This window comes from Pipistrellus kuhlii, unplaced genomic scaffold (genome assembly GCF_014108245.1).
Source record: "Pipistrellus kuhlii isolate mPipKuh1 unplaced genomic scaffold, mPipKuh1.p scaffold_m20_p_16, whole genome shotgun sequence".
NCBI lineage: Eukaryota > Metazoa > Chordata > Mammalia > Chiroptera > Vespertilionidae > Pipistrellus > Pipistrellus kuhlii.
In genome coordinates, this window is record NW_023425471.1 from 30361445 (window position 1) to 30384130 (window position 22686).

The 22686-nt window shown below is 46.8% G+C and overlaps 2 protein-coding genes across 2 annotated transcripts in view; both read right to left on the minus strand.

Annotated features, from left to right (window-relative positions):
* The window catches only part of BEX4 (brain expressed X-linked 4), a 667575-nt gene extending 645822 nt beyond the window's left edge, over positions 1-21753 (minus strand). Inside the window, exons 1-2 of the mRNA XM_045582416.1 lie at positions 21622-21753; positions 10652-10666 (exon numbers count right to left, since the gene is read on the minus strand). The gene's annotated coding sequence lies outside the window, so the exon portion shown is untranslated. The remainder of the gene's footprint in view (positions 1-10651; positions 10667-21621) is intronic.
* ARMCX4 (armadillo repeat containing X-linked 4) lies at positions 12330-21688 on the minus strand. The gene is made up of 5 exons (XM_036439986.2): positions 21602-21688; positions 20243-20319; positions 19814-19885; positions 19435-19526; positions 12330-19149 (listed from the first exon to the last, which is right to left on the minus strand). Exon 5 carries the CDS (start codon positions 19038-19040, stop codon positions 12672-12674), a length of 6369 nt encoding a protein of 2122 aa, XP_036295879.1. The 5' UTR covers positions 19041-19149; positions 19435-19526; positions 19814-19885; positions 20243-20319; positions 21602-21688; the 3' UTR covers positions 12330-12671.
* Positions 21754-22686: the final 933 nt, after the last annotated feature.

The following is a 22686-nucleotide window of genomic DNA, read 5'->3' on the forward strand; positions in this document are numbered from 1 at the left end:
GGTGACATAGGAGGCTTGTGATCTCGCCAGCCGCCTCGCCGGCCGCCGTACTTGCTATCTATTACGCATGCGCATAGATAACAAGTCACGCGAGATTCAGGAGGCGTGACCTATAGTCCGGCATCCAATGTGGTTGTGCGGGTGGCAGAGCAGAGGAGAGAGTGAGTGTGCGGGCATAAAAAATGCACAGCAGAAGCTGCCAGTTCCTGGCATAAAGTGCAGGCATAAAAATCGCAACAGAATCTGCTATCTGTACCCAGCCAGGCATTTATTGACTGACTTTTTTTTTTCTCCACTCCATCTGCCAAATCAAGCTATCCCTGTGCAGTTTTCAACTTTTTCCTTCTAACGCAGATTTCCAATAAACTACATCTTTTACTGCCAATATTGATCCCAAAATGTCCAGGAAAAGAAAAGTTGACAGTGAAGGCAGACAATTTAATGACAAATGGGAAAATGAATACATGTTTGTGCTTAGAGAGGGCAAACCAGTGTGTATATTGTGTTATGAGACAGTGTCGGTGATGAAAGAGTACAATATACGTCGTCATTTTGACACCAAACATAATGTTAAGTATGGCAAATATACTTTGGAAGAAAAGCATAAAATTGTTAAAGAACTAAAAGGCAAACTACAATCACAGCAGCAAATGTTTACAAAGGCTACAGCGAAAAATGATGCTGCAGTGAAAGCAAGCTTTATAGTGGCTGAAGAAATTGCCTGTACTTCAAGGTGTTTTTCAGAGGGTGCCTTTTTGAAGCAATGCATGCTAAAAGTGTGTGAGAAAGTATGCCCAGACCAGATACAGAGTTTTCAAAATGTCAGTTTGTCAAGAAACACCATTGCAGATAGAGTTCAAGAACTCTCAGGAAATCTATCATCACAGCTGGCCGAACAGGCATGCAGTTATCTCGCTTTTTCACTTGCTATCGATAAAAGCACAGACAACACTGATACAGCGCAGCTGTCCATCTTTATACGTGCTACGAAGACCGACCTCTCTGTCACTGAGGAACTTTGGGATGTAGCTGCCATGCATGGGACGACGACTGGTAGAGATATATTTGAGGCTGTGGAGAAATCTATAAATAATTTTAAATTACCCTGGGAAAAGTTGGTGGGGCTAACTACCGATGGCGCACCTTCAATGTGCGGAGAAAAGAAAGGCTTGGTTGGACTAATGAAGGAAAGAATGCAAAAAAGTCACTGCCACACACCCTTGATTACTTATCATTGCATTATCCACCAAGAGGCTATGTGTGGAAAAGTTCTGGACATGAATGACATAATGACCACAGTCATTAAAACTATTAACTTTATATGGGCACGTGGCCTGAATCATCGCCAGTTCCAGCAGTTTTTACAGGAGGTGGGTGCAGAGCATGGAGAGGTGCCATACCACACAGAAGTAAGATGGCTGAGCAAGAGCGCAGTCCTCAAAAGATTTTTTGAGCTCAGAGAACAAATTGCTCTTTTCATGGAAAGTAAAGGAAAGCCCTTGCCTGAACTGTCGGATCCCGCCTGGCTATGTGATTTTGCTATGATGTGTGACATATGCGAGCATCTCGCCCAACTGAATCTGAAGCTGCAGAGACGCAAACAAGTCATCACGAAGATGTCTGACATGATCACAGCATTCCAGCGTAAACTTCAACTATGGAAGTCCCAACTGGAACAGGACAATCTTGCCCACTTTCCCGTTTGTTTGAGTATCTCAACCACTATTTCTGGTACTTTTCCTTGCAGTCGGTTGGCTACCAAAGTTAGCCGTTTACTAAGTGAATTTGAGCGGCGCTTCTCTGACTTTAGAACACAGCACTCAGGCTTTGACATCTTTGCCAATCCTTTTACAGTTGATGTCAACAATGTGCCCCATCACCTTCAGATGGAGATAATCGAGCTTCAGTCTGACAGTGGCCTGAAATCAAGGTTTCAGGATGTTGAAATTGAGGACTTCTACCCTCTACTGCCCCCTGACTCAATGCCAGAGCTCCGACTTCATGCTGCCCGTATTCTAGCCATGTTCGGGAGCACCTATCTTTGTGAACAGATGTTTTCAATAATGAATCTGAACAAAAACAAGCACAGATCACGCATTACCGATGACAACCTCCATGCTGTTTTGCGGGTTGCTACAGCCCAAGAAATAAAACCGAACATTGACTCATTGATCCAGGGAAAACGGTGTCAGACATCTAGCCAGAAAACAAAACAATGAGCATTTTAGGTACATTCCAATATTACTGTTTTGCTTGATACCAATATTACTGTTTTGCTTGATAGCATGTGAGTTGGTTAACAGCACTGTTAAGGAAAAGATTGTTCCACTCATTTTAAATTCACATTTCTGGTTAACATTGTCAGTTTATGACTGTTCAGTAAACCATTCGGCCCGCGATTTAGGCTGGATTTTAGATTTTGGCCCCTTCTCTGATTGAGTTCGACACCCCTGGCCTAGACTGTTTGGTAGCGGGCGAAACCCGAAGGCACCTTTCTCTCAGAGGTGCTTGCAGCGAGTACTGAAGGACACTGAGGAACACTGAGACTCAGGAGCCTCATAGGGCAGGGCTGATGGAAGTCAAGGCTGTAGGCTCCACGCTGAAACTCCACCCCATCCAAGCTGAACACAGAGTCTTTTAAGGCTACCAACTCAGGGAAGCTGCGAAAATGCCGAGACAAGGAAACAGATCACAAAAGAAAGAAATGGAGGACAAAAAAGAGACTAGATATAGAGTTCAAAACCATGCTTATAACGTTTTTTAAGAATCTCATAGAAAAGGCTGAAAAAATAAATGAGACCTATGAGGATATGAAAAGGGATCAACTAGAAATAATAAGGGACCAACTAGAAAAAAAGAATACATTGTCTGGCCAAAACTGGTTTGGCTCAATGGATAGAGCATTGGCTTGGGGACTGAAAAGTCCTGGGTTCGATTCCGGTCAAGGGCATGTACCTTGGTTGCAGGCATATCCCCATTATGTGTGCACGAAGCAGCTGATTGATGACTCTCATTGATGTTTCTAACTCTCTATCTCTCTCCCTTCCTCTCTGTACAAAATCAATAAAATATATTTTTTTAAAAAGAATACATTGTCTGAAATAAAAAATATTATAGAGTCCTAAAAACAGAATGGAAGATCGCAAGAATCAAGTCAAAGATTTGGAACACAAAGAGCCAGAAGACACTCCTCCACAGAAAAAAGAAGACAAGAGAATCCAGAAAATTGAAGATAATGTAAGAAACCTCTGGAACAACTTCAAGCGAATCAACATCAGAATTATGGGGGTCCCAGAAGATGAGAGAGAGCAAGATACCGAAAACATACTGAAAGAAATAGTGACAGAAAACTTCCCCCACCTGGTGAAAGAATTAGACTTACAAGTCCAGGAAGCACACAGAAATGCAAACAAAAGGAATCCAAAGAGGACCACACCAAGACACATCATAATTAAAATTCCAAGAGCAAAAGACAAAGAGAGAATATTAAAAGCAGCAAGAGCAAAGCAGGTAGTTACTTATAAAGGAGCACCCATATGATTGTCAGCTGATTTCTCAACAGAAACCATGCAGGCCAGACGGGAATGGCAAGAAATATTCAAGGTGATGAATAGCAAGAACCTACAGCCAAAAATACTCTATCCAGCAAAGCTATCACTCAGAATCAAAGGCCAGATAAAGAGCTTCACTAATAAAAAAAAATCTAAAGGAGTTCATCACCGCCAAACCAGAATTATATGAATTGCTGAAGGGGGTTCTTTAGGAAGAGGAAGAAAATAAAGATAAAAATTATGAACAACAAATACATAACTATCAACAAGTGAATCTAAAAACCAAGGGAATTAAAAAAAATCTGATGAACAATATTAACTGATGAATATAATAGAATCAGAGGTATGGAAGGGGAGTGAACTGACGATTCTCGGGGAAAAGGGGAGTGGGAGGTGTGGGAAGAGACTGAACATAAACTGTGCACCTATGGATGAGAACAATGGGAGGTGGGGAAAGGGCAGAAGGTGGGGTGGGAACCTGGTGGAGGGGAGCAATGGAATGAGGAACATTTGTAATAATATAAACAATAAAGATTTATTTAAAAAAAAAAAAAAGGGAGAGCAGTTTCAGAAGCTTCCACTTGGCCTTCTAATTTATAAATAGCTCCACAAGTCAAGGGACCAATATGGGGTTTGTATCAACTATCAAAATATTTATCCATTAAGATCAGAAATCAATGGCATTTTATACACCAATAATGAACTCTCAGAAAGATAAGCTAATAAAATAATCCTATTTACCATTGCAACAAAAAATTAAATACTTATGAATAAAACTTAACCACGAAGGTAAAAGACCTATGCTCAGAAAACTACAGAATGTTGAAAAAAGAGGTAGGAGATATAAACAAGTAGAAAAATATTCTGTGTTCATAGATTGGTAGAATTAAAATGTCCATACTACCTAAAGCAATCTATAGATTCAAAGCAATCTCTATTAGAATATCAATGGCATATTCCACAGATCTGGGACAAATATTCCAAATATGTATATGGAACCAAAAAAGACCCTGAATAGTCACAGTAACCCTGAGAAAGAAGAATAAAGTTGGAGGGATCACAATATCAGATATCAAGCTATCTTACAAAGCTACTGTTCTCAAAACTGTTCGGTATTGGCACAAAGACATATAGACCAGTGGAACAGAATAGAGGACCCAAAAATTGACCCAAGCCATTATGCTCAATTAATATTTGACAAAGGAGGCAAGAGCATACAATGGAGCAAAGACAGTCTCTTCATTAATGGTGATGGGATCATTGGACAGATACATGCACAATAAATGAAACTAGGCCACCAACTTACACCATATACAAGACTAAACTCAAAATGGATAAAAGACTTAAATATAAGTTGTAAAAATATAAAAATCCTAGAAGAAGCCATAGGCAGCAAAATATCAGACATCTCACAAAGCAGCATTTTCACTTATACAAAGCCCAGGGCAAGAGAAACAAAGGGAAAAATAAACAAATGGGACTACATGAAAACAAAAGCTTCTGCACAGCAAAAAGAAACCAGCATCAAAGTGAAAAAGTAACCCAAGATGTCCCCATCCCATGTATCAGGGTCCCATATCTTCCAGGCCCTGATGTGGCATAGCAGACTTGTCTTGGTTGGGATTTTAACTTTCTTTGAAATTTGCTTCCATTAATTCCTGGGACTGGTCCTCAAATGAAGCCCTCTGGCTTTTTGACATAGATTTTAATTGTTGATTACTTTATTTCAGCTTTTTTTCCCCTAGAGGTCAATAAATCTTAACAACAGCCATCCAATTTCCTGGCCTTCCTTATATTTACTACTTTCCAAATATTTCTCAAAGAGCTTCCACCAGTTAATGCACTCCCTTCCACCAGCGCCATCCCAGTTCATTGAAAGCTGTAACAATTCCTCTGCCACATATTCCAGGTACCTGTCTACTCCACCTAACACCAATAATGCAGTCTTCATTGCCAATTGTGCAGCAGCTTATTTATCTGCAAATTTTCATCACAATGTATGCTTTCCCGAACTGCTTCTCATACCAACTTCTGTAGGCTGGGTTATGCAAGCCAATTATTTGATTATTTCCTAAGGATAAATTTCTACCATTGGAATTACTGTGTCAAGGAGCATGTACAGCCAAAACCGGTTTGGCTCAGTGGTAGAGCGTCAGTCTGCGGACTGAAAGGTCCCAGGTTCGATTCCGGTCAAGGGCATGTACATTGGTTGTGGGCACATCCCCGGTAGGGGGTGTGCAAGAGGCAGCCGGTCGATGTTTCTCTCTCATCGTCGTTTCTAGCTCTCTATCTCTCTCTCCTCCTCTCTGTAAAAAAAAAAAAAAAAAAAAAAAATCAATAAAATATATTTTTAAATATATATATATATATATATATTTTTTTTAAAAGAGTACGTATGTACATCATTTTTGTCTTTTTAAAAATATGTTTTTGTTGATTTCAGAGGCAGAGGAAGGGAGTGGGAAAGATATAAACATCAATGATGAAAGGGAATCATCAATTGGCTGCCTCCTACACACTCCCTACTATAGATCTGAGCCTGAAACCCAGGCATGTGCCCTGACCAGGAGTCGAACTGTGACCTCCTGGTTCATAGGTCAACACTCAAACACTGAGCTATGCCAGCTGGGTGAACATGTACATCTGAAACCTGTGTCTAAGTGGACCTTGTACCAGTGTATGCTCCCACCAGCACATTTTGAGGGTGCCCCTCCTCCCACACCCTACCACTCTCTACGTTGGGAGAGAGGAGAAAAATCTTCAATATGAATGCCAACAGCTCTCTGGATGGTTCCATAAAGGCCCTGCCTCAACCAACCTTATAAAAAAAAATCTGATAGAGGCACTAAAAATTATTATTTCTTATTATATTCTAGAGGCCCAGTGCATGAAATTCGTGCATGGGGGCTGTCCCTCAGTCCAGCCTGCACCCTCTCTAATCTGGGACCTCTTGAGAGATGTCCGACTGCCTGTGTAGGCTCGATCCCAGTGGGCCCCTCTCACAATCCAAGACTGCTAGCTCCCAACTGCTCATCTGCCTGTCTGCCTGATTGCCCCTTACCACTTCTGCCTGCCAGCCTGATCACCCCCTAACCACTCCCCTGACAGCCTGATCAATGCCTAACTGCTTCCCTGCTGACCCAATTGCCCCTAATTGCCCTCCCCTGAAGGTCTGGTCTCCCCAACTGCCCTCCCCTGCAGAATTGGTCACTCCCATCTGCCCCCCCTGCTGGCCATATTGTGGTGGCCATCTTGTGTCCACATGAGGGCAGCCATATTTGACACATGGGGGAAGCCATTTTGTGTGTTGGAGTGATGGTCAATCGCATATTACGTCTTTATTGAATAGTATGTATATTTTTAAAGATATATTTTCTTATTTCAAAACTAGAGGCCTGGTGCATGAAAATTCATGCACTGGAGCAGGGCTCCCTCAGCCCAGCCTGACCCCTCTCACAGTCTGGGAGCCCTCAGGGGCAGAAGGCAACCCAGCAATCAGGGAAAGGCAATGCCCCCATAACACCTCTGCTGTGCCACTGCCAGCAGCACAAGCCTCAGCTGGCCCTGGTTACCTGAGCCTTGGGTGGCCCTGGGTGGCTGGGCAGCCACCATCCAAGGCTTGCCTATGCCTTGGGCCAGTCCTGGGCAGCTGGGGGGCTGAGAAGATTGGGGGACTCTGGAGGCAGGTGTGTGGCCCCAGCAGGATAAAGGGGACTGGGTGCTGCCATCTTGTGGCTGTGGGTGCTACCATCTTTGAGGGCAAGGCAGTCAATTAGCATATTCCCTCCTCATTGGCTGTGGACACTGCCATCTTTGAGGGCAGAGCAGTCAATTACCATATTCCTTCCATATGCCATCTTTGAGGGCAGAGTAGTCAATTACCATATTGTCTGTGGGTGCCGCCATCATTGCAACATGTGAGGGTCAATTAGGATATTCCCTCTTTATTAGATAGGATAGTAACTAGCCCTGGCTCAGTAGTTAGAGTGTCAACCCTCACACCAAAGTGTCTCTGGTTCAATTCCTGATCAAGGGCATGTGTCTGGGTTGCAATTTCCATCCCTAGCCCCAGTCGGGGAGGCACCTGGTTGATGTGTTTCTCTCACATTGATGTTCTGCTCTCTCTCCTTCTCCTCCATCCCTTCCAAAAAGAGAGGAAAAAATATAGTAACTAATGTATCCTATATAAGTAAGAGGGAATTTGACCATCACTCCACTACAAAGATGGCAGTACCCAAAGTGGAGGCAGGGGTTTCCATAATAGAAGATGGCTGCACCCACTGTGAAGCCGAGTTCCCGTAATGAGCCTTAATGAACAATCAGCAGGGAGGGACCTGAGTCTGTGCCCCCCCCCCATGGGGCTTGACAGGGGACCTCAGGCTGTGCCCCTCCACCCTGGAACAAGGCCAGAGGACCTCAGGCCATGTCCCCTGCCCTGGCACCAGGCTGGGGTACTTCAGCCATGCCCCCACCCAGGCACACCTTCCACCCGGGCATCAGGTCAGGACATTTTAGGACACACACCCCGCCCCAGTGCTGGGGCTGGGGACCTCAGGCCATGCCCCTGACCCAGCAGGGCTTTATGGGGGACCTGAGGACTTGATGGGGGACCTCAGGTCATGGCCCCCCACCTGGCAGTGCTTGATGGGGGACCTCAAGGCATGTTCCCTGCCCCAGCCTGGGCTGAGGGACCGGAGGCTGTGCCCCCCCACCCAGCAGGGCTTGACAAGGGTGGGGCCAGCCGAGTCTGGGTCTAGCCCAATGCAGGAGGGCAGGGGGGAAGCCGGGTCTGGGTCTCACGTGATTTTGAGGTGCACGTGGGTGGGACTTGTCTCTGGATCCCATGGTGCACCCCAGCTCTGACAGGTGGAAATTTTTCATATACGTTTTACTAATTTTCTTTCATCTCTGACACTTCTTTTATAGAAAAAGGTCAAATAGCATTATTAAAATACTAGAGGCCTGGTGCACGAAATTTGTGCACAGGGTGGGGGAGTGGGGAGGGTGTCCCTCAGCCCAGCCTGCACTCTCCCCAATCTGTGACCCCTCAAGGGATGTCTGACTATCTGCGTAGGCCCTATCTGGGCAGTTGGACATCCCTCTCACAATCCAGGACTGCTGGCTCCCAACTGCTCGCCTGCCTGCCTTCCTGATTGCCCCTAACTGCTTCTGCCTGCCAGCTCGATCATTCCCTAACTACGCCCCGGCCAGCCTGATTGATGCCTAATTGCTCCCCTGACAGCCTGATTGCCCCTAACTGCCCTCCCCTGCAGGACCAGTCACCCTTAACTGCCCTCCCCTGCAGGCTTGATCCCCCCAACTGCCCTCCCTTTCAGGCCTAATCCCTCTCAAGTGCCCTCCCCTGCTGTCCATCTTTTGGTGGCCATCTTGTATCCACATGGGGGCAGCCATCTTGTGTTGGAATAACAGTAAATTTACATATTACTCTTTTATTAGATAGGATAGAGGCCTGGCGCACAGGTGGGGGCCAGCTGGTTTGCTCTGAAGAGTGTCCTGGATCAGGGTGGGGGTTCCCCTGGGGCATGGGGCAGCTTGGGCGAGGGGCCTGTGGTGGTTTGCAGGCCAGCCACACCCCCTGGCGACCCAAGCAGAGGCCCTGAATCTGGGATTTATTTATCTTCTATAATTGAAACTTTGTAGTCTTGAGCGGAGGCCTGGGCCAGCCAGGGTGTGCAGGAAGCTTGGCTTTCTCCATTGCCGGGGAAACCCAAGCTTCCTGCTTGCTCTGTGGCCATAGCCATCTTGGTTGGGTTAATTTGCATACTCACTCCTGATTGGCTGGTGGCTGTGGCTTGTGGGTGTAGTGGACATATGGCCAATTTGCATATTACTCTTTTATAGATAAGATTTCCTCTAATTAATCCCCTTTTAATGTGAATGAATTTCATGCACCAAACCACTAGTTCACTTATAAAGAAAAGAACATTTTCCTATCAAATGCCCCAGGAATCTAAAATAAAATTGTCCTTTCCTGTAGTCCCCAGAATAGGTCCCAGCACTTCTTCATTCAAAGAGTCTCTCACTTGCTGCCTCACATCATTCCCATGACAAGCAGTGACATTTCAGACTTTTATCATCTTGTACTTGGACTATGGTGGGAACTTCCTAACTGGTGTTCCAATCTTCAGTGGCCACTCCTGTGCCCTCCCCAACTCAGACCCATCCTGTTCCAAAACAGCCACATTATTTTCCTTTCACCCTGTCATTCCCAGGGTCATGAAAAGCTTTCGTGTCATCCAGGATTGGATGGAGTAATCTGCAAACACCTCAGTGAAGCCATCAGGAACCTTCCACGAATGCGACTCGCTCCAAATGCTCAACTATATTTCTCACCCCTCCCTTTTCCACACTTTGTACTCAGACAGGCCAGCCTCCTCTTTGGAGCAGGATTCCCACCTCCATGCATTTCTTCCCACCATTCCTTCGTCCTCCAACACCCTTCTGTCCTGTTTTTATCCTATCCTTCAAGCCCAGCTTACTTAAGCATCCTCTCTTCTATAAAACTTGGCCTAAGCACTATTACATGTGAAAATTTCCTCCCTGATGGGGAAGGTCTGACTGAAGGGTCTGACCATGATCAGAGACTCCTAGTTTTGTTATCGTCATTTTGTGTGTTTTTTAAATCAATCTTTATTGTTCATATTGTTACAAAGGTTCCTCATTTCTTCCCCCCTCCACCAGGTTCCCACCGCACCTTCCGCCCCCTCCCCATCCCCCATTGTCCTCATCCATAGGTGCACAGTTTATGTTCAATCTCTTCCTCCCTCCCTTTCCCCGATAGTAAATCCCTTTTCAGATAGTAGATCTGTTACTTAGCATTTTCTCATATCAATAATACCACCACATGCCCAATGATACATTTCACACAAAAGACATTTCCAAATAGGTCAACCAGCCTCATCCAGGCCCCACCCAAGGCACTCACAGATCAACACCCCAGCCCTATACTAACTCAACACATCCAGATCTAAGCCTTCATCACTTGATTCAGCAGACCCTCAAGTTCCCACAAAAGTTTCCAGCCATGTCTGAGAGGCAGCCGTGGGGCAGGGGCAGGCGAGGAGCGAGCTGTTCCAGGCCTGGCTGCTCCGGGCCTGGCCTCTGTTGCTCTGGTTCGTTCCACAACCAGCTGCTCCGGGTCTGGTCACTGCCGCTCCCGACCTAGTTGCTCTGGACCTGGCTGCTGCTGCTCCGGGCCTGGCCGCTCCCAGCCTGGCAACCGCTGCTCCGGGCCTGGCCGCACCAGACCCAGCTGCTCTGTGCCCAGCTGCCCCGGGCCCGGCCGCTCCGAGTCTGGCCACTCCCAGCCTGGATGCTCCAGGCTTGGCTACTGCTCTTCTGGACCTGGCTGCTCCCAACCCGGCTGCTCTGGGCCCGGCTTCTCCGGGTCCAGCCACTCCGGGTCTGGGTATTCCTGGACTGGCCACCCTGGGCTTGGCTGCCTCCGCCTCAGGTCTGGCTGCTCCAGTGCTGGCTTTTGTTGCTCTGGTTCTGGCTGCTGCTGCTCTGGGGCCTGGCCGTTGCTGCTCCGGGCCTGGTTGCCATTGCTTTGTGCCTGGGCACTCTAGGCCTGGCTGCCGCTGTTCCAACATTCTGTCCTTTTTTTTTTTAAACACATTTATGTTGCAATGTTGGCTGGTGAGTTGACTTCTGACTTAGTCTTTGATTTTTCAAGATCTTCTTTGTATTCTTTCTTAAGTAATTTTACTATCTTTTGCTCTCACTTGATTTTGGCCTGTGGCACCCCTTTGTTCTCCGTGGGCTCCCGCGCTGCTCCAGCCTGTTGCCGGGGTCGGCGCCGCCCAGGAAGCAGCCCCCGGCCTTGGCTCCGTTGCCCGCGCTCAGAGGTCGATGGCTTGGGGGCCCCGTCACCCGGCTCCCTGCTGGCGCCCGGCTGGCCGGTGTCCGGCAGGGGCTCCTGCTCCCCGTCGCATTCCTCCAGTCTGGAGCTTTTTTTTTTTTTTCTCCTTCCCGATAGGTGAGTTCAGGATCAGAGTCAACAGACTGTCCTCTGCGCGCAGTGCGTGCGATTCTGGGGGCTCCGCTTTTCGCCACTCCCTTGGGATACGCCTCACAGCCCTGTCTCCCCCTGCCCGAGCCTGGGTCCCCAGGGTCTGGTCCAGGACTGGGGTTCAGAGCAGTCCAGACTGAGGCTCAGCGCCACCAGAGGCTGTTTCTTCACGCTAGGGTAATCCAGCATCAAAGTCAACATTCAGTCCTCTGCGCACAATGTGCGCACGACTCCGGGGGCCCTGCTTTTCGCTGCTCGCTTGGGATTCCGCCTCACAGCCCCGTCTCCCCCGCCGGAGCCTGGGTCCCCAGGGTCTGGCTCATAACTGGGGTCAGCGCTGCCGGTTCGGGGGTTCAGCCCAGGCTGGGGGTTTTATTTGCTAGGGAACGCCAGGCAGCACCCAGCCCTCTCCTCCTCTCCGGCTGCAACCTCTCCGCGCGCGCAGGTGCGGGCGAGCGCGCAGCATGTCTCCGTACCTTAGGCTTTTTTTCAGCTCCTCTGATTTTCCTTCTGGTTTTCTCTTTCCTTCTTGTTGTAGAATTTTCAGTCAGTCGACTACCTGTAGCTCTGGGCGATGTCCACTCTACATTTTAGTTGTATTCCATTGAAATTGTTGTGTGCTGCTGCGGTTAGGTGTCTACCCGAGCAGCCATCTTGGATCCTCCTCCTATTGGTATTACCATCATTTTGTTTTAATACTTCTTGCTTTTCCAAATAGATCATAAACTCAAGGGAAAAGGCATGTCTTTTTACTGCTTAAAACACACAACTTTATTGATGACAAAAATAAAATCTCAAATGTATAAACTTAAGTCCACACAAAGGACCAAAGACTACCTTACTTATGAAGAAATAGCTTAGTTTTTGCTCATGAAAAATACTAAAAACATCTCAAACTACACAAGTTAAAAAGCAACACATATATTTTCAGTACAAGTTTGAATTAATCTGGTGTTCATAAAACAGTCCAGCAACAGACCATCATAAATAACATCAGTATCGAAGTTATAATGGAATATACAAAGTGTATTACCCCAAGGCTGCAAAACCAAACTATTACTCAGATTTGTTTGGAAACACACAACTAATTAGAGTTTACTTAATAATAGCTCAACTCTTTCTTTCACCTCAGGGTCTTTGTATTCTTCTGCTAAGACTCGAAGTTTCTTGGCACATGCTTTAGGTCGTTGAAATACGAAATAAAGGGAATTTTTACTGAATTTTTTCTGGGTAAATACTCTTGCTCTTCTTTTAAAATGGTAATTTATATTTTCAAATAGTGAAAGAGCATTAATAATATTCTCTTTTGTCTCTTTCTTGCTAAAAATATTAATTAGTGATGTTGGTGCACTGGCTATGAGCAAATCTTTTGTCATAGATGGATTTTTAGAGAAATTCAAAAGCATTCCCAAAATATGGTCTTTCGTTTCTCTACTTCCCACAGTTAACAAACGAAGAAATTCTGAAATATAATTTGTAACCATATGCTGATATTCACTAATAATAGTCAAGTGCTTTATCAATCTTAGTCCAGCCAGCTGCACAGTTGAATTCAAGGGATAGGTGACGGTATCTTCACATACTTGATTTAAGTATGTTTTAACCTTCCTATGATTTTCAGCAGCCACTGAGATGTTATTTAGTGCATTTAAAGCCCTCTGCCTAACACTGGGATAGGGATTATTGAGCAAGCTTTCAATAATTGAGATTTTACCTGCATTATGAATGACTTCCTTGGAAAATGGATAATCGTGGCTGTTAATTAGAGCATTATTGGCTATTTCATGAATAGAAGGTTCTTCAGTCATCTCAATCATGCAAATGAGTTTTTCAAGCTCTCGTGGATCCATGTTAGAATTCTGTTTATAGGGGAAAACCCAGGGCTGAACTGTCTCCCAGGACCTGCTGTCCTTTCCGAGGCCATCTTCAGGTGGTAAGTTGGGTTCATTTTGGTATGGAAATTTCATTTCTGTCCAGATCATGGTTCCCGCCCATGATCTCATTCCTGCCCCAGGAACCATGGATGGATATGTGTCTATAGACTCAGATGATTTTTTAGTCTTAAGTGCAAATCTGTTTTCATTATCATCCATGAACCAAGACGTTATATCAACTCCACCAGCAGCCTCAAGCTTATCCTTGTCTCCAGCCTCACACTCAAAAGTGACATTTTTCTCACTCTTGGATCTACACTCACCATTGTTCTCACTCTCAGCCCAAAACAAGGATCTTAAACTGATCTCCTCAATATCAGGGCTAGATGTTCCACTTAGCTCATCCTCATCTATATCCTGATCCAAAATCCAGGACCTCATGCCAGGCTCTTCCCCAGCCCCAATCCTAGACCCTGTAGTGGTTACATCTTCATCCCAGAGCCAAGTCTCTTTCCTGGCCTCAGCTCCAGCATCAGCCCCCACAAGGGAATCCATAAAGTTCTCCTCTTCAGATATAATCCAGGACCCAATACTGGCCTTGTCCTCATCCTCAAATATGGAATTAATGAAAATCTCTTCATCAGCCATTAATCTGGATTCAATACTAGGTTCATTTTTATTCCCAGACCTGGACACAATGCCAGCTTCTTCCCCTCTCCAGAACAAGGATCCTGTACTAGCTTCATTCCCAGCCTCAAACCAATATCCTTCATTGTCCTCCACCCCAGCACTGATCTGGGACCTTCCACTGGCCTGTTCCTTAGTCCTAGCCCAGGACTCTACACTTGTCTGACTCTCAGGTCCCAACCTAGACCCAGCCCGGGATTTTCTACCAGCTTTATTCCTAGTGCCAGCTCGGAAGCCTCCTCTACTGGCCTGATCATCAAGTCCAGGTTTGGAACAGCTACCTGCCTGATCTCCACCCCTAACCCAGGACCTTCCACTAGCCTCCTTCTCAGTGCCAGCCAAGGACCGAACATTGGACTGGTCCACAAACCCTGGTCCAGACCCTCCATCAGCCTGTTCTCCAGCCCTAGCCCAGGACTCACTGCTGGGCTGGTCCATAGGCCCCAGCCTGGACACTCCACTGGCTTGATCTGCAGTGTCAGCCAAGGGTCTTCCACTGGACTGGTCCTCAGATCCCAACCTAGACTTTCCACTGCCCTGGCCACCAGCCTCAGCCCAGGATACATTTTCACTGGCCTGATTATCAAATCTAGGCTTGGATCCACCACCAAGTGGATCGCCAGTCGCAACCCAGGACTCTCCACTAGCCTTGTCCACATTGCCAGCCCAGTACCCAATACTAACTACATTTCTAGCCCTAGTCTCAGCCCAGGAACCTCCATTTGCCTGAATCCTATCCCCATCCCGGGACCTTCCACTGACCTGCTCTTGAACTCTAGGCCAGGACCCTCCATTGGCCTTATTCTCAGCCACTGTCCAGGACCCTCCAATTTCCTCTTCCCCAATTGAGGACACCTCACTGGCTTTACCCGCAGCCTGGGAACCCTCACTGACCTGATCTCCAGTCCAGGGTTCCCCAATAACCTTGTTCCTAGTGCCACCCCAAGACCCTCCACTGACCTTGTTCTCAGCCCCAGTCCAGGACCCTCTAATGGATTTGTTCCTAGTCCAGAGATCCCCACTGGCCTGGTCCTCAGGTCTATCCCAGGATCCAATACCAACCTCATTCCCAGCCCTAGCCCAAGGCCAGGACTTAATGCCAGCCTCATTACAAGCCCCAGCCCAGGACCTAATATCAGACTTATCAACACTAGCCCCACTCCAGGACTTAATACTGGCTTCATTCTCATCATCAACCCAGGACATGCTATTCTCCCAGTATCCATCCTTGGCCTGAAACCTAAATTTGACCCATCGCTCAGAAGCAATCCAATCTTCAACACCAATTTCATTCCAATAGTCATGGTCATGAACCTTAGGCTGTGTCTTTCCACAGGGCAGAGTGTCTGTTCCACCTTCACTGTCAGAAGTGAGCATGGCCTTAGGCTTAGGATTTTTACAGACAGCACCTTCTGTGGCTTCTGCCTTAGATTTGGGTTTAGCTTTGTCCTTTGTCTTACTCTGAGAAAGGATCATGGACTGAGGCTGACCAGAGACCATTGTATCTTTTCTGGCTTCTACCTTAGATTCAACATTGGTATTGCCCTTGACCTTACTCCTAGCACCAAGCAAGGCCCCACCATGGGAACTGTCTAAAGTCTGGGGCAGAGAAGAGCTTGATGTATCTACTCTAGCCTCTAACTTGGACACAGTATTGGAATTGCCCCTGACTTTATTCTTAGCACCAGATAAGGCCTCACCCCAAGAATTAGCCACAGCTTGAGGCTGGACAGAGCCTATTGCATCTGCCATAGCCTCTGCCTTAGACACACCACTGATATTGCCCTTGACCGCAATCTTAGCAGCAAAGGAGGCCACACCCTGTGAATTGATCACAGCTTGGGGCTGGGCAGAGCCCATTGCATCCGGCCCAGGCCATGCCTTAGACTCAGCATTGGCTCTGCCCTTGACTTCATTCTTGGTACTAGGCAATAACTCACCTTGGGAAGTAGATACAACCTGGGGCTGGGCAGAGCTGGTTGCATCTGCTCTGGTCTCTACCTTAGACTCAGTATTGGGAATATCCCTGACCTTAATCTTAGTAACACACAGGGCCTCACCCTGTGAATTGGTCACAGTTTGGTGCTGGACAGAATCCATTACATCTGGCCCAGCCCCTGCCTTAGACACAGCATTGGCGTTGCCCTTGACCTTATTCCTAGTAATAGGTAAGGATTCACCTTGATAATTAAACACAGCCTGGGGTTGGGCAGAGCCAGTCGAATCTGTTTGGTCCTCTGCCTTAGACACAGTATTGGGATTATCCCTGACCTTATTCTTAGTACCAGGTAAGACCTCACCCTGAGAATTAGTCATAATCTGGAGCTGGTCAGAGCCAGTTGTATCTGGCCCAGCTCCTGCCTTAGATGCAACATTGGGATTGCCCTTGACCTTATTTCTGGCACCAAGCAAGGCCTCACCCTGAGAAATGGCCATAACTGGGAGTGGGGCAGAGCCCCTTGCATCTGGCACAGCCCCAGTTATAGACACCACATTGAAATTGCCCTCGATCTTATTATTAGTACTAGATAAGGCCTCACCCAGGGAACTCACTATAGCCTGGGGCTGAACAGAGCCTGTTTTATCTGGCTCTGCCCCAGCCTTAGACACAACATTGGGTTTGTCTATGACCTTATTCCTGGCACCAGGCAATGCTTCGCCTTGGGAATTTGACACAGCCTGTGACTGGACAGAGTCCACTGTATCTGCTCCAGTCTCTGCCTTAGACACAGCATTGGGATTTCCCTGGGGCTTATTCTTGGCACCAGGCAAGGCCTCCTCTTGGGAATTGGTCACAGCCTGGGGCTGGGCAGAGCCCACTGCATCTGAACCAGCCCCTGACTTAGACACAGCATTAGGTTTGCGCTTGCTCTTATTCCTGGCACCAAGCAAGGCTTTGCCTTGGGAATTTGAAAGAGCCTGGGGCTGTGCAGAACCTGCTGTATCTGCTCCAGTCTCTATTTTAGATACAGCATTGGGATTTCCCCTAATTTTATTACTGGCACCAGGTAAGGCCTCACTCTGAGAATTGGCCACAGCCTGTGGCCAAGCAGATTGTGTTGTACCTGTTTGAGGCTGGGCAGAGTCATCTGTGTTTGGCCTAGCCCCTACCTTAGACACAGCTTTGGGATTGCCCTGGAACTTACTCTGGATACCAGACAAGTTTTCATCCTGGATATTGTCCATAATCTGAGGCTGACCACAGGGCCTCATTTCCGCCTTAGCCCCTGGCCTAGAAATGGCATTAGGGTCTCCCTTCTCATCATCTCGGGTCTTGGCCTCACCCTGAGGCTGTGCATAAGTTTTCATGCCTGTCCTGATCCCGGCCTTACTTTTGCCTTTGGCTTTGCCCCTAGCCTTAGTTCTAGTACTAGGTAAGGTTTCAACCTGGCTCCGGGCAAAAGCCTGAGACTGTGCCTTTATGTCTGTCCCAGTTCCTTCCTTAGAAATGGTGTCGGCATTACCCTTAGCCCTAATCTTGCCATCAGGCAAGGTATCTCCCAGGACATTGGCCATATCTGTTCCAGCCCCCAACTTAGAAATGGCATTGGGATTACCTCTGGTCTTAACTCTGGAATCAGGCAAAGCCTCAGCCTGGGAATTGGCTTTCAAGTTTGCCTTGGCCTCCATTTTAGACATGGCATTAGAATTGCCTCTATCCTTAACCCTGGGATCAGGCATAGTCTTAGGCTGAGCAACAGTCTTCATGTGAACTCCAGTCACTGCCCTACTTGTAACATCAATATTTCCCCTTTCATCAACCCTGGCACCAGACATTGCCTGAGCCTGTTTATTGGCCATAGTCTGATGTTGTATAGAAACTCTCATATCTGTCCCTGTTCCTGCCTTGTACATGGCATTGGTATTACCCCCAGCATCAACCTTTATCTCAGTCATGGTCTCAGCCTGAGCCTTGGTTACAATCTGAGGCTGCACAGAAGCCCTCATGCCTGCCCCAGATACTGCTGGATACATAATTTTGCAATTTCCTTTGTCTTCAACCCAAGCACAAGGCATGTCATCAACCTGGATCTTAGCCACAGCCTGAGATGGTGCATAAGACCTTATATCCATTCCACCTCCTACCCTGGACATGGTATTAAGATTTCCCTTAGCATCAACTGTGATACCACACCTTGCCTCAGACTGAGTCTTGGCCACATTCATAGTCTCTTCCAGGGCTCTTGCTTTGGTCTCAGCCACAATTCCAGTCTTATTTATGGCATTCATCTTGGCTACTTCCCTGGTTATTTCCAAGACTTCATTCTGTGTCATCAGTACTCTATTCATCTCTGCCTCTTTTTCAGCAAATATATGAGGTTCCACTTTGGTCTGGGTCATTGCTTCTTTCTTGGCCTCTTCGCTGGCAAATATTTCTTCACAAGCTTTAGCCCTGGTCTGGGTCACTGCTTCTTTCTTGTCTGCTCTTTCAGCCTCAGAGTCAGTTTGGGTCACTGCCTCCTTCATGGCCATTTCTTTGACTTTGATTTTGGCCTCAGACAGAGTCACTGCTTCTGTCATGGCCATTGTTTTGACCCCAGATTGGACCTCTTTCTCTGCCCCAACCATTGCCTTGGCCTGAAAGTTGGCTTTGGGTCTTCCCATATCAGGGGGCTTAGTCTCTACATCAGCCCCAGCCCCACCTCCTGTTCCAATTTCCGCTCCAGTCTCAACTTCGGATCTAGTTTCAATCTCTGTCCCATCCATGGCTTCACGCATAGCTAAGGTCTGAGTCTGTACACCAGCCACAGTTTCCATCTTGACTCTAGACCCTTTGCTGTCCAGTTTCTTCTCATTCTGGGCTCTTCTTGAGGTTAATCTGTAAATGTAGTAGCAGGTACCAGCCCAGATCACCAGTCCTGCAGTAACCCAGCCCACTTCATGAATGGGACCCATGTAATCACCCCTGCTGATGCCACAGATGGGCTGGGGAAAGAGTGTGGTAGGTCTGTAAGGGTGCTGATCTTCAGCTCAAAGGCCACTACAGCTGTCACTGGAGGTGGACCTAGAAGTGGAGGAAGGAAATGGACTAAAATTTCTCTTCTAATTCTGTGCATAATACAGATACACAGAAGGACATGAAAGTATAGAAATAATGTGCTTGGTTGGAGAAGAGAAGCATTAGCAAACTCTCTGTCCATCCCTTTTATTTTATCACCTCCCCATATTCCCTAGTACCCAACAATTTCCCCCCAAGGTACTTTCATAGACATTTCCTTACACCAAATAAATAGTGAAAAGAATGGCGGAAGGGCTGACTATGAGTAGGAGGTCCTATCCCCATACCAACCTATATTGATCCGAAGCAGTTCCCTCCTCTTTCCTTCTCTTGATTGGTGATATACCCTAAAGTAGGTCTATATACTCATGAGATCTATGGACCTAAAGACAGACAGACAGAAAGATAGATTAAAGGACAGATGGGAGTTGAGATTATGCTCTTCATGTGACCGGGATATTATTAGCAAACTATCTATCTCCCTCAATTCACCCCACTCCTTGTATCAAAATAAAAGTGAGGGTGTGGGGTAAGTGACAGGAATGGTGGGAAAGGTGCCTGAAAAGGGGAGAGACTGAGGATCCTCCAGACTTGACACTGGACCTACTGGATACACAATGGCCTCTACCAACCCACCCTAGAGGTCTACCCAGGCAGACCTTTCTCTTACCAGTCTCTACTGATCAGGGGCAATTTCCTCCTTGTTTCTTTACTTCCAATCATCTCAAGCTCTGCAGCAAGCCTGTAATCAGATTTATGGATAAATAAACCAACAGGCAGTAATAGAGACTGAATCCTTCATAGAACACACAAGCACCCTGATCCCTAATACCAGTACCTGCCTTGCCAGAGAGCCTGGGTTCAGTTGGCTAATGTGTCCCATTTTATAGTCCCCCTTCTATTCTTTCAGTCATACTCCAGCCCACCTTTACCGCAATATCCCAAAAATGTTTCCTGCACTGAGATTAATATGGGGTGCTGCAACACTGGAAATCTGGCAGATTGTAGGAGAGGCAGAAGTACCATCTACTGAGACCCCCTCAAATCCCAGTCACATTCTGTTCCCACCCTCTCGGACACTGCCCACCTTCACACCAACCTCCATGGTTCTAGGCAAGTCTCCCCTTTCCCTTGCTTCCAGTGGTAAACAGCCCTACTGTGGATGTATGGGAAGATCTAGGAACAAAGAGAAAAAAAGGAAAGGTGAATGTTGAGTGCTTGTGACATCCCAGTATTTAAGACACAGGTCTCAGTACCCCCCACCACCACCACTACTTATTGGATTTAGAGACCCATTCCCTGGCAGGCAGAACCTTGGGCCTCCCTGGTACTGAAGTAGGAAAGGTGGGAAAGGGAGGCAGGAATAAAAGGGGAGTAGCATGGGCAAAATCTTTTAAAACCACCTGTAGCATTCTAAGGCTTCTCCCAAAAGTCCACCATTTCCTTCACCAAGATGTTCAGACTGGCAGGGTATCTGAAAATAAAGGATGGTGAGAGAGATGGAAGCCCCTGGAGCCCATACTCTAGAATAGTAGATAGCCTATTGCTATCTGCTTTCCCTTAAACCCATCTCTAGGAGTCTCCAACAATAGAAGAGACAAGGTGTGGGAGGCTTCTGCTTTTGCAAAATCACTATTCCTCCACTGTAAACTAACTCTCTCTCTCTTTCTCTAATAATGTTCCTTAATACAACAATTTTATCTTTTCAATATTAACTGAAATACCAATTAAATCATCCATAGAAAAGTTTGCTATCTTTACTGGTCTTCAGTATAAAATTTCAGATTAAAATCCTAGCTTGATAAGTAGACACAGTTTAGGGAAAATTCCCTAGCTAGCCTCACCCCATATTCCAACTAGATAGCGGCTGCCTAAATTCCTGTCATATAGAATTCACATCACACTTGGGTGGTTCATAGCCAGTGCCCATGCTCACACTAACCTTCACAGATCCTATGCAGCTTTCTCTGCTCCTTCCTTTGCCTCCCTACAAACTGTGCAACACCGAGCTACTCAAGACAGTAGTAAAGGCACTGAGTGCTTGCACCAGCACCCAGGACACAGATCCTAATACTCACCTGTCTGCATTCAGATCCTAGCTATCAAGCTTCTCTCCCAACATTCGATTAAAGCCACCCCCACCAATCCTGCCGTTCAGTCACTAAAGCCCACCATTTTCTCTGCCAACACCACCGTGCATGTCCCTTCCACTGAAATGAGCAGGAAGCTGAACAGACATGATTAGAGTCAGGGAGGAAGGTGCATCTCAATCTCGTTATTTCCCTCTTGAGACACCCCACCAGCCAAGCCCTCCACACACTAGACAGGGGGAGTGGGCTCAGGAGATTCAGAGGGAAGGCTCCTTGGGCTTGAATCCGCATTGTCCTTCACCCCTGGTTCAGCTACTGAGGTTGCGGGGCGGCTGCCGCCACGGAGCTGCCGCGTCCCGAGCCCTTACCTGCTCCGCTGTTCCTAGGCCCGATGCCAGCCCGCCTGCGCAGGGCAGCGGGGAGCTGGTACCCAGAAGGGAGTGATGACTGCACCGAAGGCTGCGTCGCTCTGCAGCTCCAGGTCACGTGGGGGTTTGCGTCACCAAGGAGCTCTCGCGACCCCGCCTCTTTGCTCCCACTGGCCCCAGAGGTGATTGATGGGACCTGCCCCCCACTCTGCACGCAGTACTCCCCCTCCAAGTCTCTGCTGTAGCTCCCTGTCACTCAGTTGGGTCCTCTCGAACCTGAGAGCCCACAAGTGGCCTCACCTCCCTGCGGTTGGGATTTGTTCTTTTTTGGTTACCTGTGAAGGTCTGCGTCCCCTCACCCACTCCCAGGCCTTGACCAGGTGCTTTTTTGAGAAATCCTCTCTCCCTTAGACTACAGGAATGATGCTCTCCATCCAGTACCTTGCTGCACTAAACAAAGCTAAGAAAGGGCTGTCAGGAAAGGAAGCAGAGAGTAGAAGGAGAGCCTTAACTTGCTTTTTATGCTCCTTTTTTCTTTTTATTTCTTTTAACATTGCATTCATTGTTTTTGTAATTCGGAAATTCAGTCAAGTCAATTTTCATTTGACATTTAGAAATTAGGTCGTAAAAATAACAAAAGACTCATTTTTACATTATTTTTGCACTACATTAAAAATGTTTTGTAGTTGCTATAAACGATTTCACAGCTTTCAAAACAGACTAGTAATTATTGACATTTTAAATACAAAATTTTCCTAAACAAAACTAGCATGTTTTTAACGCTATCTATAAATTAATCTTTGGAAAGACACTCAGTTTTCTAATCTTGGCAGTTTTCCACAAGAGATTTACAATCTTTTGAAGTTCTGGCTGAACTTATTCTCTTGTGTCAGGTGTCTGAGGACTTTTTCATATATGACTCCTGGATGATTGAATCAAGACCCAGCTCCAGATTTAGTCTAGTGCCTGAAAACTAGTGATTTCCTAGACTAACTAGTTTTCCATTCAATTTTTTTACAAAAGCATGTGGTCAAAGTAGTCTGTCTCATCACACCCTGGACCAACTGCTTACCCCACTGATGGAA

What these genes read in the sequence shown, in the direction of transcription:
- ARMCX4 (XM_036439986.2), bottom strand. Translation starts at nt 19,040, where the DNA reads ATGGGTCCCATTCATGAAGTGGGCTGGGTTACTGCAGGACTGGTGATC.